The 16,385-nt window shown below is 43.1% G+C and overlaps 1 protein-coding gene across 2 annotated transcripts in view; it reads right to left on the bottom strand.

Annotated features, from left to right (window-relative positions):
• Positions 1-16,385, bottom strand: part of EDEM2 (ER degradation enhancer, mannosidase alpha-like 2) — a 42,113-nt gene that overhangs the window by 18,718 nt on the left and 7,010 nt on the right. For both annotated transcript variants that reach the window (XM_006876870.1, XM_006876869.1), the window contains 5 exons: positions 11,830-11,935; positions 9,054-9,179; positions 6,776-6,987; positions 5,101-5,242; positions 3,716-3,840 (listed from right to left, as the gene is read on the bottom strand). In XM_006876870.1, coding sequence (XP_006876932.1) covers positions 3,716-3,840; positions 5,101-5,242; positions 6,776-6,987; positions 9,054-9,179; positions 11,830-11,935 — 711 coding nt within the window. The remainder of the gene's footprint in view (positions 1-3,715; positions 3,841-5,100; positions 5,243-6,775; positions 6,988-9,053; positions 9,180-11,829; positions 11,936-16,385) is intronic.

The raw sequence follows: 16,385 nt of genomic DNA, 5'->3' as shown, positions 1-16,385 counted from the left end.
TTCACTGGTGCATTCAATCCATTGACATTCAATGTAATTATCGATGCTGTTGTTGTTATGTGTCATGGAGTCAGTTCCGAATCATAGAGACCCTGTGGAGGATTTCCGAGGCTATAAATCTTTACAGGAGCAGAAAACCTCATCTTTCTCTTGTGGAACAGCTGGTAGTTTCGAACTGCTGACCTTGAGGTTCGCAGCCTGATTTGTAACCACTACGTTACCAGAGATAGGTATGGATTAATTGCTGCCATTATGTTACTTTTTTGGTGGTGCTGTTCGTTCTTTTGTTCTGCATGCCATCTTGTGTTGGGTTTGTGTTTTTTGTGCTATTTCTTGTCGGTTTCTTTTTAGTTTTCATGTTTGCTTCTTCTGCTTGGAAATTCATTTTTATGATGTTGTGAAGTATTAACTTTCTTTGGGGTTACCTTATAGTCTACTAACTTTTCTCTCTATTTAAGAGAATCCATTGTATCCTGTAATTTACCTAACATCCTTACCACCTGGGTCTCTGTTGCTACATTTGTCCCTTCTTTGACATTGATATAATTTTGATCTTCGGTTGACCTCCCAGCACCTTTGAGTTTGTTGTTGTAGTCTTGTTCTGTTCTGGACTCTGCTATCTGTTGACTGAGTTCCAGGTGGTGTTGTCATGCCTGTCAATCTCTGCTTGTTGTCTGTTCTTGTTGGTTTTCAGTCCACAGAACTCCCTTTAAGATGTTTTGAAGTGCTGGGTTGGTTTTGATAAAATCTCTCAGATTCTGTTTATCGTGGAATGTCTTGATCTCACCATCATATTTTATTGATAGTTTTGCTGGATAGATGATTCTTGGCTGATAAGTTTTTTTCTTGTAGGGCTTTGTATATGTCTCCCCATTGCCTTCCTGCCTGCATGGTTTGTTAGGAATAGTCAGAGCTTAATCTAATTTGCTTGCCTTTATAAGTGACATTTCTCTTCTCTCTGGACACTTTTAGTATTCTTTCCTTGTCTTTGATTTTGGAGAACTTGATTATTATATGTTTTGTTGACTTTCTATTGGGGTCTATCCTTCCTGGGGTATGTTCAGCTTCTTGAATGTCTATCTTCTCATCTTTCAAGATGTTAGGGAAATTTTCTTCCAGAAGCTCTTCAACTATCTCCTCTGTGAACTTCTCTGATTCTTCCTGTTCCAGAATGCCAATAATTCTTAAGTTGTTCCTCTTTATGTTATCCAGCATGAATCATAGACTCTCTTCAGATTTTTTTATCCTTTTATCTGCTTGCTCTTCTATCTTAGCAGTATTGAGAGATTTGACTTCCAGCTCACTAGTTCCTGCTTCCATCTTTTCTATTCTGCTCCTTTCCTATTTCAGCATATTGTCCATTTCTGATATCTTATTATTGATCATCTGAACATCTTTTTGCAGGTTTTGAATTGTTTCTAATGCTGTATCAATCTTATTTGATTGCTCCTGTAGTACTTTCCTTACTTCTTCCTTGTTTTCCTCCACCCCTTTTTGGAGCATTTGAATTTGTTTCCATATCATTCTTCTGAATTATTTCTCAGGCATATCCAAAACCTGCTCTTCCTCCTCTAGAAAGCCTTTGTCTGTCTCCAGCTAATTTGCATCAGCTACTTTCTTCTGTTTTTGGACATGTTTCGATATCAATTGTTGCCTTTTGTTCATCATGATAGTTAAGTATTTTTTGTTTTGTTTTTTAAAGCTTAAGTGAATGTTTGTTATATGTTGTTAAGGTTACTGGGTATCTCCTGGTGAATATGATCAGGAGATAGGCTTCCCTTTTCACATGTAATGCTTAGTGGATGTTGTTGGCTTTTGTCTCAGTAGTGGAATATTATGGGGTATGCTTATAGCTTGGCTATATGGCCACAATTGCTGTCTCTTCTTGGGTAACATAGGGAGAAAAAACTCCCACCTCCAGCAAAGATGTGTGATCAAAAGGACCAAAAGCAAAAGTAATATAAATACACAGACAAAAATCACCACTTTGGAACAGAAATGAAGCTGTGGTCAACTGTCCCGAGCTACACTGTCAGTGTGTATGCAATTAGAAGCATCCAGCAGAGGTGGAGTATCCACTGTCTCAGGCCTCTCCTCTCTCTAGTCACTACAGTAGAGGTACACAGGTAGATATTGGGGAGTTAATGGGAGAAAGATTGTCCACTATTTTTGTCTCTAAAGGTCAGTTAGGTATCTGCATGTGTATAGCACAATTCTCGGGATGGTTGAGTCGTTTTATGCTGTGGTTTTACAAATTACTTTGAATTGGTCCTGCACAGGGAGCTTGGGCAGAGCAGCAGCCATGAATGGGCCACGAACTGCAAGATCAGCAGCTTGAAACCACCAGGCTCACCGTGGGAGAAAGGCAAGGTGCTCCACTCCCGCATAGACCCATAGCCCCGGAAACCCCACACAGGGTCGTCTGGAGTTGGAACCTACTCCCTAGTGCACCGCTGCGAAGGGTCCTGCTGGGGAAACTTCTAGGTCTGTGGCTCCGCGGGTGATGTCATAAGTCGCCGCCAAGCTCCCTCTCTCTGTACCATGGGAAGACTGTCCTGCCTAATGTCCAGGCTGAGCAATGAAGATGGGACAGGGAGAAAGAGGGAGAAATGTGTAGTCTCCCACGTCTTATTTTTATTTTTATTTTTGCAGATGCCTCTCCACAGCTTTTAGCTTGGTTTTCTGAGCCGGACTGGCTTTAAGCCCGCCCTCTAAACTCTACCAGGGTGGGGTAGACACCGAGGGAGTCCCATCTCCAGATTCCTAACTCACAGTATTTTCCTTAATGTCGTGATTTTTTCACTTGTGAGTGCGGGAAACTGACATCCTGGATCTTATGGTAGATCTGGAGCTCTGGAGTTGTTCTGTGAGTGCTTCCTTTGTGAGATCCTCCTCCCTTCTCACCAGAGCGTACCCTACCTGGTTTTCGCTGCCATAGCCCAAACCGGAAGTTGATATGCTTATTCTTTTGCATTTTTTGTTTCCACTAAATATATCTTGGAGCTCATTCTTTACCAATACATATAGATCAGTTTTACTTTTTTAAATACAGCTACATATAGTCCATTGAATAGATATACTTTATTTTAAGGAGTCACAGTTTCACTGTGGGTAAAGCACTTGGCTGCTAACCCACCAATGGCTCCATGGGAGAAAGATGTGGCAGTCTGTTTCCATAAAAATTTATAGACTTGGGAATCCTGTGGGGTATTTTACTCTGTTCAGTAGAGTCACTATGAGTCAGATTCAAATCCATAGTAATGGGTTAGGGGGTGGGCTACTTCGTCTCTCAGTGTCTTCCAGAAACATCTCTATTTGACTGTGTAATGGAGAAAAAATAATGATGGCAGGCAGAGCAGCATGATTTGCCCTCCTGCCCCCTTTCAGATCCACTGTCAAGAACAAGATTTCACAGGAATGTTTAGTGGGAAGGCAGCTGTTGCCAGACTGTTACTACCCAGCCTGGAAGACACTGGCTACCTCATTTTAACTAAACTGGAAGCTCAGTTCCTGTCACCTTAAAGCTACCCTTGTAAAACAGTCTGGCCAAATCTTAAATCTGTCTAATTCACTACAAGATCCTCTTCCACCTCCAACCCACCTCTCCAACATAGAGTATGCAACCAATGGAAGTATCTTTTTTTGACTTATACTTATATCAGAATGAATTGATTTGTCACTTAAAATAATGACTACCTTTTCTGATCATTCCTACCTGAAGACCAGGCCAGTAGGCCTCCAAGGATTGGAAGACCGGCATGGACACAGTTCCCTTGTACATCTGCACCCACAGGTACCAGTCATCGAAGCGGGTGTAATTCCGAATGGCTCTGTTATACTCTGCAGGGGAGGAGAAGGGATAATGGTCAGGTCAGTGGTTAAGGAAACCAAAGGCAGGCCTTGTCAACATTGGCTTACACTTTTGCAAGACTGTCCTATCATCTGACCTCAAAGCAAAGTAAGATACAATGAAGTACAAAGGAAAAAGCAAGGACTCTAGAGTCAAACTCTCAGGTCCAGTTTTACAACTTGCTAGATGTAAGTAATCTTGTGCAAATTTTTCTCTCTGGAGTCTCAGTCTTATTATCTATAAAATGGAAAACATCATCTAACTCATGAGGGTGTTCATTCACCCAGTGATTCATTCACTCAACAAACATTTGCTGAACACTAGGCAGTGGCAAACAATACAAAGTCTAGTCCTTATAGAGCTCACTTTCTAGTGGGAACTTGAACTTGTACCTTCCCCTTAGGTTATAAACTACTTGAGGGCTGGGATTTTGTTCTGTTCATTGATGGGTCTCCAGAACTAGAGCAGTACATGGTATATATTCAATAAATTTCAAATGACTGAACCAAGTACCATACATGCACATATATAAATGAACTAGATAATTTTAAGTTGTGTGGTAAGGATTAATGAAAATAAACCATATTTAGCATTTGGCACAGTGCTTGGCACACAATGTATACTCGCTCAATACATACGTGCTGAATAAATGAATGTTAACTATAACAATAATTATTATTCGGTATCCAACAAGTTCTTAATACATTATTATTACTATCAGTGTCTAAGCATCTGGAGGACAGAATGTGTTTATTCTACAAACATTAATCTACACCCTATCTCATACAAAGCACCGTGGGAAATATGAAGGTGAGTAAGAATTCGATTTTGCACTCAAATGGCAGAGTTGTGGTTGTTGACAACTACTGCAAGGCAGATGCTGAAGGTCCTAAATGCTGAGGAAGGATCAACTACTTTCTGGACACGGGAACATTTAAGCTGGGCCTTGAAGGGTGGATGGAATGTAGACACATGGAGACAGAAGAAAAGGTATCTAAGCAAAAGAAATATCATGTGCAATGGTCAAGAGATAATAAATCCAGGGCCACGTACAGAGAATATAGCTATTGTAAGAAGGCATAAAGAAGTGTAGTGGACTTCAAGTACACAGTGTAAGTCCTTTGAATGCAGATTTGGGTATTCAGAAAAATGATTCAGTAGGCACTTGGGAGCAATTGAAAACAAAAACAAAGCAACCACATGTCAGCAGGAAAAATCATGGTAAAGGCCCCTTGCCTTGTCCTTCTTACCTAGGAACATGGCCATAAGATTCTTATCCTGAAGCAGAATGGCTCCTTTCACCAGGTACTCAAAGTAGGAATCCACACCAGCCCCGATGCCCGCATCCTGGGCCACCCACTTGCCAGTGATTACGTCGATGTGGTTTCCAACCTGGGAGAGGAACAAGTGGTCTCATTGGAGGGTTCAAAGCCAAAGAAAACCATCCCCACTCTCCAGGCTATCTAGTAAGATGCCAGCTGGCATACTGGTCCTTCTTGGAAGGACATGCAGGCTAAGAGGGGACAAAGCTGGAAGTGAGACACAGAGGTGAGATGAGCAGGCCCACCATCAGCCCTCCTGCACCCCTATAGATGGAGAGGTATCTTATGCACATTTATGCTGATTAAATTAAACACATTGGACAGAACTAAAAAAGAAAAATAATCCGAAGTGCTTACATGCTGTCTACAGTGACAGTGAGTGAGTGATAGTGTAGTAGTAGTGAAGTGCCATCGAGTCGGTTCCGACCCATAGCGACCCTGTACAGGGTTTCCAAGGGTGTAAATCTTTATGGGAGTAGAAAGCCTCATCTTTCTCCCGCGGAGCGGCTGGTAGTTTCGAACTGCTGACCTTAAGGTTCGCAGCCCAATTCGTAACCACTACGCTACCAGAGCTCCTTTGAGTGAGTGATAGGAGATAAGAATTTGCTGTTTCAGACTTCTAAAACTTCTCAGCACTCTAAATGTGATTCCAGTGCTAAAGATAAAAAACGTATTTTACATATGTCCATAAATTACCCACTGGCAAGAGTGGTTGTTTCGAAGGAGAGGAACTGGGTATCAACTCATGAAAGCTGATTATATCATCTGGTGCTCAACCAAAGAAATAGCTCTTCTCTGTTCTGTGTTGGTTTGAGTTCAGCAAGAAAAGTCCCCTTTCCCAGAAGGAGCTGAAACCAGCCTGAGAGTTCATCCAGTCCAAAGTGTGATCAGTTTCCAAAGATTAATTAATAGGAGAAAAGGAAGCTCTAGGATCAAATAAATTTGGGAAATGATGAGTTAAGCCACAGCCAATTTCTATCTTTATGATGGGATATCATAACCTTTAATCTGTTCATATTCATTGGCGCTCTATAAAAAGGATGCTATACGTAGCATTCCCTAAATTTAATCGACCAGAAACCATATTTTTCAGCTGCCATAGCCATTCGACTTCTCTCACACTCTCCAATGAAAACAGTTTTGCAAACACAAACACTAAAAAATGAGGGCCAGACAGGATTGACTATAGAGGGTCTCCTGCTAAGTCAAGGGCAAAATGCATACAACCTGTTGTTGTTTTTAAGTGTCCTAGAGTCGGTTTTGACTCACAGCAGCCCTGTATAGGGTTTACAAGGAGCGGCTGGTAGGCTATAACCGCTGATGATGTGTTTCAATTTGACCCTGCCTAGAAATCAGAAACGCTTACAGAGCTAAAGCTTACAGCAGTCCTCTTCTCCATGCTAGGGGATGTGTTCTCACACTCCCTTTCTGTGCCCAAACTTTCACTGGAAGCTTGGTCTATTTTTGTGGCCTGAGACCACTCCTGAGGTCACCCTAAGTTTCCCTTGGCTGGATTGCAACTTGTTGCTCATAGCATGGGCCTTAAAAGCAGGGGCCAAAGTGGTAGACTTGACTCAAACAGGAAGGGCGGCTGCTCACTTACCAGTCCGATATCTGACCGGCTCTCCCAGAGGCGCGTCAGGGCCACTCTGGCCACATCTTCAAACACAGGGTCACCAGTGAGGCTGCTTAGGGTGGCAAATTCTACAATGAAGGTCCCAATCCCTGCTGTACAGGTGACTGGGGTCTCTCCCGGGTTCACGCCGTGAAGCAGGTTCACTGTCCCATATGGCATTCCCGTAGGAGTCTGAAAGGCTGAACAATGGCAAATTTAGGAACCGGGAGGTAGGAATGGTTTCAGTAGAGGCCCAAAGTCTGAGGCCTCAGACAGCACTTCCTTCTTTATTTCCTGGGTGACATGCTAGGCACTGAGGTCACTGAAAGGGAAAGAGGGTCAAGTCTGAACCAGAGTAGGATAGAAATCACAACTGGAGGGCCTCAAAGTTGACTCGGAGTCAATTCCAAGTCTTGGTTAGCCCGATGTTACAGAGCAGAAAATACATCTGCAGGTCCCCATGGGAACCAGTTTGCAATTCCTACCTTAAATAGTTTCCAACCAAATCCACTGTCATTGAGTCGATTCCGACTCATAGTGACCCTATAGGACAGAACAGAACTTCTCCTTAAAGGATTCCAAGACTGTAAATTTTTATAGGTGCAGACAGCCTCATCTTCCCCCCCATGGAGCAGCTGAGGGGTTTGAACCGCTGACCTTGTGATTAGAAGCTCAATGCATAATTCACTGCATCACCAGGGATCCTTAAACATTTTTTTTTTTTTTAAAGTGTATGTGCTACTGGTAGTCCAACCCTCAGCTTCGGTAGAGAAAGTGATGCCTGTACAGAGTGAAGAAGACCTGGTAATGCAACAGTTAAGCTCTTGACAGCTAACTGAAAGGTCAATGGCTCGAATCCATCAATAATTCTGAGGAAGAAAAAGTTGGCAATCTGCTCCCATAAAGACTTTAGCCTTGAAAATGCTATGGGCTTAGTGTGGTTTGGAACAGCGACTCAGTCACAGGTCACGCAGAGAGAGTCAGACCTGGCTGGAGTGTGAACAGCTGCCTCTTCTTGTGCCACTCCAGTGCCTCCCACTTCAAGGTAAGGAACACAATAACTAGCTAGAAGCAGAGATGTCCTCTCTTGGACAAAATGTCAAAGAACCACAAGGTTCAGCAACTCCGTCTGCTGCAAAAGAGAAACTTGCTGTCTGGTTGGGCTCAGTAGCAAACAAGGAGCATGTGAGTCATAATCAATAAGGGCTCAAAGGAATATCTTAGAAAAGTCAGGCAGTGTTAAAAAGGAAGAGAATGACAAACACTTCTTGACCCGAATGTAGCTACACTGTTGATTGCTTTATAATCATATCCTGTGCACTTTTCAGCATGAGTATTTCTCAATATGATTTTTTTTTTTTTAAATGATGACAACAACAGCAAAACAAGGGAGCAACCATCCCTTTAGGGGTGAATCACAAAGGACATGATGCTTGTAAGGAGATACTCAGGCCATGAGCCATAAGTGAGACCTGAACCCATGCTGCTCACTTTCCTTAGTTCTTCCCTGAACATGAGAGACAAGTACAGAATGGAAAGGGAAAAGCGAGGTGGCTGAGATGCTGGTGGAAAGCACAGCATGACGTGTTTGGGTGTGAGCAGCCCTTAGAGCCTCTGCCACACCCTGATGGGAACACAGTGTCCAGTCTATGCTGCTGAGCCCAGCAGACTGCCCCAGCAGACAAACACACTGAGGTTTGGCCTGCAGCCCTGGACACAGCATCGCCACAAAACAAACCCCCCTCATTTCAATCCTGCTTGAGGCTTCCCAAGTATCTTCTCCTCTCTGACTTCATTTTAGCCTCTCAGTAACCTATGAGACAAGGAGGCTGTAATAATGATTTCCCATCTGAAAGATGAGGAAACTGATGGTGGGGAGAAAGAGTGACTTGGTCAAGATGTTGACTAGCAGAGCTGAGTCTAGAACCCAGGACTCCTAGTGCTTAGTCCAAGGCTCTTCCCTGGGGCCATTTTATACAGGAGTATGTGGGGCTGGCAGGGAGCAAAAGTGCTCACTCCAAACAGGGTGAGGGCCTTCTAACCACCAGATGGGCCTTCAAAAAGTAATGTGGTCAGTTCTTCCATCCTAGGGCAGGGCTCAGCAAGCCCTCAAAATGCCCAGGTCTTGCCTAATTTTCACAGTGGGCTTAGGAGTAGAAATACTCAATGTTTCGGTGAGACACATCAGGAGAGAATTCAACACTCCCACCCTTGTCTCTGGGGCCTGCTGGACTTCATCTCTCCCCTACCTCTGTGTAGCTCTTACCTGGGAGGAGTTTCCGGGCTGCCTCCTCAGCCATCCTCAGTAGGGGTCCAGAGCAGGGCCATCCAGCCTCTACTTCCACCCCAGCCTTCTTTGACAGCAGGTGAGCCGACAGGAGGCCGCCTACCACTACAGATAACACCAGAAGCAAGTGTCAGCGTCCCAAGGAATCAATCCTTTCCTTGTACAAGTAGAACCCAAACACTCAGTTGGGGGTGACTAGAGGGTAGAGCCACCAAGTGAAATAGGAGACCCTTAACGTCACACATTTAAAATGCTAAGTTTAGAAAGGAGTCCTGGTGTGGTGCTGTAGAATAAGCACTGGACTGCTAACTACAAGGTTAGCGATTCAAATCCACCAGCTGCTCCTTGGAAACCCTATGTAGCAGGGGTGAGGAAACTTTTTCTGCCAAACAGGGTGAGGGCCTTCTAACCACCAGATGGGCCAAAATTTATAACATAATTTACAGACCGAATGAAATTATCAACTTAAAAATTATCCTGCTTTATTTGGTCAAACACTTAATTAACTCACTCCTAATGTGATGGCTGGAACTTTGGTTGCATTGGCAGGGCCAGACCAAATGATTTTGCAGGCCTCCCTGCTACACAGGGTCCATATGAGTTTCAGCTGGCTTGACGGCATTAACAACAAGAAGTTTAGAACAATGAGGCTGTCTGCTCCCAAACAGATTTACAGTCTCGGAAAGCCTTTACAGGGTTGCTGGCAGTGGGAAGTTAGACAGTGCTTTCTTGGGGGGTCACTAGAATAGCAGCCATTATATTTCTTTAATCTTTACTGTGCACCAGGTACTAAGCTGGTACATAATACTAATGTTGTTATTGTTGTTGTTAAGTGCCGTTGAGTTGGTTCCGACCCATAGTGACCTTGTACAGGGTTTCGGAGGCTGTTAAGTCTTTACAGGAGCAGAAAGCTTCATCTTTGTCCTGTGGAGCAGCTGGTGGTTTTGAACTGCTGACCTTAAGATTTGCAGCTTGATTTGTAACCACTACAACCACATGTTATTTCATTTCATCTTAAAAACTTGATGAGGTAGGTTCCACTGCCCAACTCTTCAGATGAAGAGACCTGGGCTCAGAAAGGTAAACTGACTTGCTCTGAGTCACCTGTCTAGTAGGTATAGGAACGAGTCTGTCTGATTCCAAATCTCACACTCATTCTATTTTATCACACAAGACGTAGGTGGGTGGGGAAAGTGGAGTTATTATTCACTGTATTAGTGCATCTATTTTATTATAGAATATTAAAACACAACAACAACAAAAACAGCTGCCACTGAGTTGATCTCATCACATGGCAATTCCATACGTTAGAAAGTAGAACTCTGCTCCATAATAGGGCTTTCAAGACCTTTTGGAAGCAGAGTGCCAGACCTTTCTTACAAGGAGCCTTTGGGTGGGTTTGAACCACTAACCTTCAGGTTAGTAGCCGAGTCGGCATTTGTACCATCCAGATATAGCTAAACATAAAAATACAGAAAGATGGAAAATAAAATGTAACCTGGGCAAATACCATCCAAAAAGGAAAAAAAAAAAAAAAATTAGTATAGTTATACCAGAAACACAAGCATAAGAACAATCTTCATTTCACAGATGACAAACTGGAATCAGAAGTTGTGTCACACAGCAGCAGTATGATTCCTAAATCAGGAATTCATACCATGCTGTCCCACTGCTCCCTTCTCTTTAACTTTTATTTATCATATATGTGCAGTACAGATTTCACTGTAGAACACATAAACAAAACAAGGGGAAAAAATACAGCCCCGTAATCCACAGCTAACAGTTGTTAAGCCACTGGTCTCAAGGTTCACAGCAAATAAGCATTGTACCCACTTCCAAGGAATCAGCTGGAGCCTGATAGACGAATGCCCTAGATTTGCACTGTCCAGTACGTTAATCACTAGCTAGAGTTATGAATATTTAAATTCAAATTCATTGAAAATCAATAAAATTTAAAATTCAGTTCTTCAATTACACTAAAAATAAAGCAAAACAAAAAAAATAGCCTGTTGCTGTCAAATCGATTCTGATTCATACAGGCATTATAAACAGTACAGAAACGTCCCACAAGGATTCCAAGACTGCAAATTTTTATGAGAGCAGACTGCTGTAACTTTCTCCCGTGAACAGCTGGTGGGTTTGAATTGTCAACATTTTGGCTAGCAGCTGAGCGCTTAACCACTGCGCCATGACAATCCTCAGACCATTTCAAATACTCAACACATTTCAAATCCTCAGACACATTTCAAATACTCAACAGCCACATACGGCTGGTGGTGGTGGCTGTATGCCATCAAGTCAGTTCTGAGTTGTAACAGCCCTGTAAAGGGTTTCCAAGGCTATAAATGACTACCATATTGGACAACACAGATATAATAGTTCCATTACTACACAAAGTTCTACTAGATGGCTCTGCCTAGACAATAAGCTCAAAAAAGGCAGGGATTATATCTTTCTTGTTCACTGCTATATGTCTAGTACCAAATATGTGTTAAATACATGAGTGATTTCAACACACTTCTTTCTAGCCTTTTCCTCTGGCCCCTTGCTTGCTTTCACGTCTGCAGCTGATGGTGGATCCTGAGAACTCCCTGCCCCAGTCCCCGTGAGGGAAGAAGAGTTCTCTGTCATTCACTGGATTGGGCCAAGTACTCCAGCAAGGTCAGGCTTAAGACCCTATTTACCACCCCTCAGTTCACACAGAGGAAACTCCATATCCTCTTTTCTTCCCCAAGTCCTAGAGGGCAGCCCTCACCTCGGATGTTAGTTTCAAACACGGAGGCGTTCACATCAATATCAAAGTCCACGTTGTCCTGGAGCACTTCGACCACTCTTTGGAATTCTGAGATATTCCCCAAAATCTGGAAGGAAGGAGACACCTGACAGTGAGGCTCTCTCAGGCTTGGAGGCCCACATTCTGGAATCCTATGCTGATGTGTCCCTCCTTTATCCAATTTAAGAGCTCCAGTTTTTGTCCTAGAACTGGTAATGGGCATAAAACACAGACAGCTACATATCATCCAGGGACCTAACATCAAAAGGCTGGTGATGTAAATCCTTAGGCACCAACTTAAAAGTTACTATGTATTCATTTACATGGATACACCCTAAAGATGTTAGTCCACATAATAATATTCTGGTTTGGCCTTTGCAATGGACATCTATCCTTTCTAACCTTCTCTTATATTTATTCATGTGGGGAACACTGCAGGTTGGTTGGCCCAACACTAATTCAACTAACACCAGTGTTGTTCATTGCCCTTGACATCACGTGTACCGAGCAGAACTGTTTCGTGGGTGTGACCTTTCAGAAACATCATGAGACCCGTCTTCTGAGTAGTTTCTAGGTGGGTTCAAATCACCAACCTTTCAGCTAGTAGTCCAGTGCTTAACTGTTTATGCTACCCAGGGATCCTCCACCCAGGAATCTTAATGTACCAATTTCGGTTCTTTTTTTTTTTCCTGCAGCTCTAACTTCTGAGTGAGCATTTAAGAGAACAATTTCGGTTCTTAATTGTAACAAATGAACTACACCAATGTAAGATGTTAATAACTTTGCATTTTTTCCGTACATCTAAAACTGTTCTAAAAAATCAAATTTATTTAATAAAAGTGAACCCTCCAGAAAAACCAACCTTCTTTACCCAAGTAGCCTCCCTCCACAGAGGCTGGAAATCCAGATGTTTGGTTTCTCAGCCACCTCTGGAACTAGAGGTGCTTATGTTACCCAGTTATGACCCATGAGAAGTCTGTTGGGACTTTTTGGGAAAGCTTCTGTTTTCCTAATGAAAAGGAACAGACACAGATTTTACTCTTGCTCTTTCTTTTTGCTTCAAAAGCAGATTCCATTTCTAGAGCTGTGGCAGCCATCTTGTGACCAAGCATGAGAACGAAAGCCAGCACTCTAAGGATGGCAGAACAGGAAGAAGGAGTGAGGCGGGCTCTCTGATGATATGGTTGAGCAGCTGACTCAATGCCAGAGATTTTCTCCAGACATTCTGTTATTTGAGAAAACTAAATCCTCTTTGTTTAAGTCATCATTAGTCAGGCGTTTTGCAACTTGCAGCCAAATGCAATCCTAAAACCTTCCCTCTGGTAATAGTGTCCCTATTTTCCTTTGGGAAGTCAACCTTCTTCTACCATCACTCTGTTGATTTGCCATCTTGTGAGACTGAATTCACTTCTCCAGTTGTAGGAGTGGGCACTTGACCTAGACCAGCCGGAGCAGCAAACTCTTTGGTCAAGTGAATGATTTAGGGGTCAGTGTGTGACCCAAACTAAGGCAATTTAAGACTAAATTCTGGCACTTTACTTAGAACTGATGGGGAAAAAGTGTTTCTTTACACACATGGTTACTAAATGAGCAAGATTTAAGTCTGGAGTTACTATTGGCTATCCTATTATTGGCCAATATAAGGAGACCCTAAGAACATGGTCAGAAAAGACGGGCGAGATAAGGTGGGAAAAAATGGCACAGGTTGATGTTTGACCTTCTCTGATGTTGCAGGATCAGCACTGGACTGTGAACTACAAGGTTGGCAGTTCAAACTCACCAGCTGGTCCTCAGAAACCCTATACAGGGTCACTATGAGTCGGAACCGACTTGATGGCACTCAACAACAAACCTCCCAAGGGGGAAGGACGATCAAAATCAACAACACAAGCAAATTCATATGAGGTCAGACCTATCTCTTTACTCTCGAACCTTTTTACCAATTCCAACAGCAACCATCCCTCCCACAGCCCTCTCTACTTCTCTGCTGGGTCAGATAACTAATTGCAATGGCCAAACAAAATTCATAAACAATACTCACAGTTATGGGGATTATTAAAGTCACAATTCAGGATTAGAAATATTCAGGATACTGTTCTTTGATCAGGACAGCCTTCTCTTAGCCGTACCCACAGGCACACCTGTCTCCTGACCTAGACCCCTCAGCCTGGCCCCACTCTGCTCAGATAAGTGTTACAAAGCTCTTTTAGCTTTGTAGATTAAGTGCCTAGAGACACCCTACTTGCCAGTAAACCTCAATCTGAAGACACTCAGCTTTCTTGGTTCTGTGGGCCAGGAAGCCCACCTCTCTGTCTCACACTGCTCTCTTGGTCCTGTGGCCTCTGTTGACACTGTTTCCCTGTGGTGGAGGCTCTCACTGTCTCGTGTGTCATAGTTCTCTGTCTCCTGGATCAAGGTTTAGGGCAGGGATCTCAGGTCCCAAGGATGTGCTCCACTCAGGTCCCAAGGATGTGCCCCATTTCCCACCTCTGGTATGGCTTATTTTAAGCCTAGTGGGATGCTAAAACTGACCAATTCCTTTGTTAAAGCTCTATACAACTTATTTGGATGGTCCAAATTCTAGAGGGCCTTGAATGCTGGCTATACCTCTTACTGTTTTATCTTTATCTACTCTATCTTCATCTACTGACCCCCCCTCTTCCTCAGTTTCCTGCCTTCAGACATGCTGCTTTCTCTGTCAGAAATCCCTCTCTCCTGTATCTTCCCATTTCCAAATCCAAACTACGTCAACTGTATAAATGTTATCTTCTCTAGAAAGCCTTTGGTTCTTCAGTTGAAATTAATCACTTCTTCCTTTGAAACACTCTAAGAACTTAATCTGCACAACTCCAAGGAATCTATTTCTTTCCACATTATGAGAATTTTTGCATGGGCAGGACCCTCACTTATCTCTACATCTCTCCAGTGTTCCAAGAACAGTCCATGAAGCAATCACTCAATAAATATTTATACATGGTTACAAGAGTCTTACTCCACATCGCAGTGACCTTTTTTTAAAAAAAGGTCTTATCATTTCCTGCCCTTAAGAAATTTTGAGGTGCTCTGGTAGTGTAGTGGGTTACACGCTGGGCTGCTAACCTCAAGGTCAGCAGTTCAAATCTACCAGACACTCTGTGGGAGGAAGATGAGGCTTTCTGTTCCCATAAAGACTGATAGCCTCGGAATCCTTATACAGGGTTGCTCACACAACCACCACCAGCACCACCAACTAAGAAAGTTCAGGGGCTTTCCATTGTTCTCAAATTAAAGATCAAAATCCTTAAGGTGGTGAACAAGGGCATGCACCCCCAGGTCCCTATCTTTACCTTCATCTCCACAGTCACGTTGACCTTCCATCCATTATGTCACTGCACTTGACATGCTCATTCCTGCTACAGTGCCTTTTTGTACAGGCTGTTCTTTCTGCCTGGAGCCTTCTTTCCTCCCTCCTCCACTAGTCAACATTTCAGACCCCAATCACTTTATTACCTCAGGGAAACCCTGCCTGGCCTCTTGAATCTAGCTCAGATTCTTTTCTCAAAACTACTTACAAGGAGAACAAACAAGATGGTGGATCTGGTGGACGTGAAGTAAAGAGCTCTGCCAACAACAACATAGAATACCCAACCAAGCAGGCTCAGGGGATGCTCCCAGAACTCTGAACCACATATAAAGGAATATTTAGAAGGTTGGAAGGCTCACAGCTGGGGGAATTTGTGGCCAAAGCAAGAAATCTATTGTTTTCTAGTCAAGGACGCTTGGCTGCTCCAGGAGCCACCATCTTGTATGAGACCAAGCAGGGAAAGGATCGGAGCAGCCACAGACGCTGGCAGAACCACTGAGATAAAGGTGTGGACTTTCCTTTCTTTTGGTATCTGTTCATTGGTCCCTTGCTGTCTGTGCACCTCCATTCTGGTGACAATAGAGGTGCCTGAGCTAGTGGACACCCCAGCCCCACCATAAAGGGTTCTACTATGCATGTGCACAGATCTCCTCGAAATTCAAAAAGACAGTTTCCAATAAAACCAAATGGCCACAGCTGTTTACAACTAGAAAAAAGGCCTGAACGGGGATTGTGAGGCGGGACAAGCAGACAAAAGAGGAAATAGGCCGAAAATTAAATCCTAAGTTATGTCAAAATGACCAACAGTGGTATCTTGAAACTTCTCAGAAAGAAGAGTGAAAAGGGAAGCCCATATCCTGATCACATCTACCTGGAGGCATTCAGAAAGCATGAAAAATACCAAAAGACATACTCATCTAAGTATTAAGTCCACAGATTACCCCTGAAGATGCCCAAAAAACAGAAGCAGATGACCATATCTGCACATGCCCAGAGATAAAGTGACTGAGGCAAATGAGCTGGAAGGAGACCTACACTCTATACTGGAAAATGGGCAGGCTTTGGAAATACCTGAGAAGGAATTCAGAAAAATGATTATAAAATATATCAAAACACTATACAATGCAGTTGAGAAAAATAAGGAAGAAGTCAGAAAAGTGCTACAGGAACAATCAAATAAGATAGATACAGCATT

Source organism: Chrysochloris asiatica, unplaced genomic scaffold, assembly GCF_000296735.1.
Source record: "Chrysochloris asiatica unplaced genomic scaffold, ChrAsi1.0 scaffold00423, whole genome shotgun sequence".
Taxonomy (NCBI): domain Eukaryota; kingdom Metazoa; phylum Chordata; class Mammalia; order Afrosoricida; family Chrysochloridae; genus Chrysochloris; species Chrysochloris asiatica.
The sequence above is the reverse complement of the archived record's forward strand: the minus strand, read 5'-3'. Positions and strand labels throughout refer to the sequence as shown.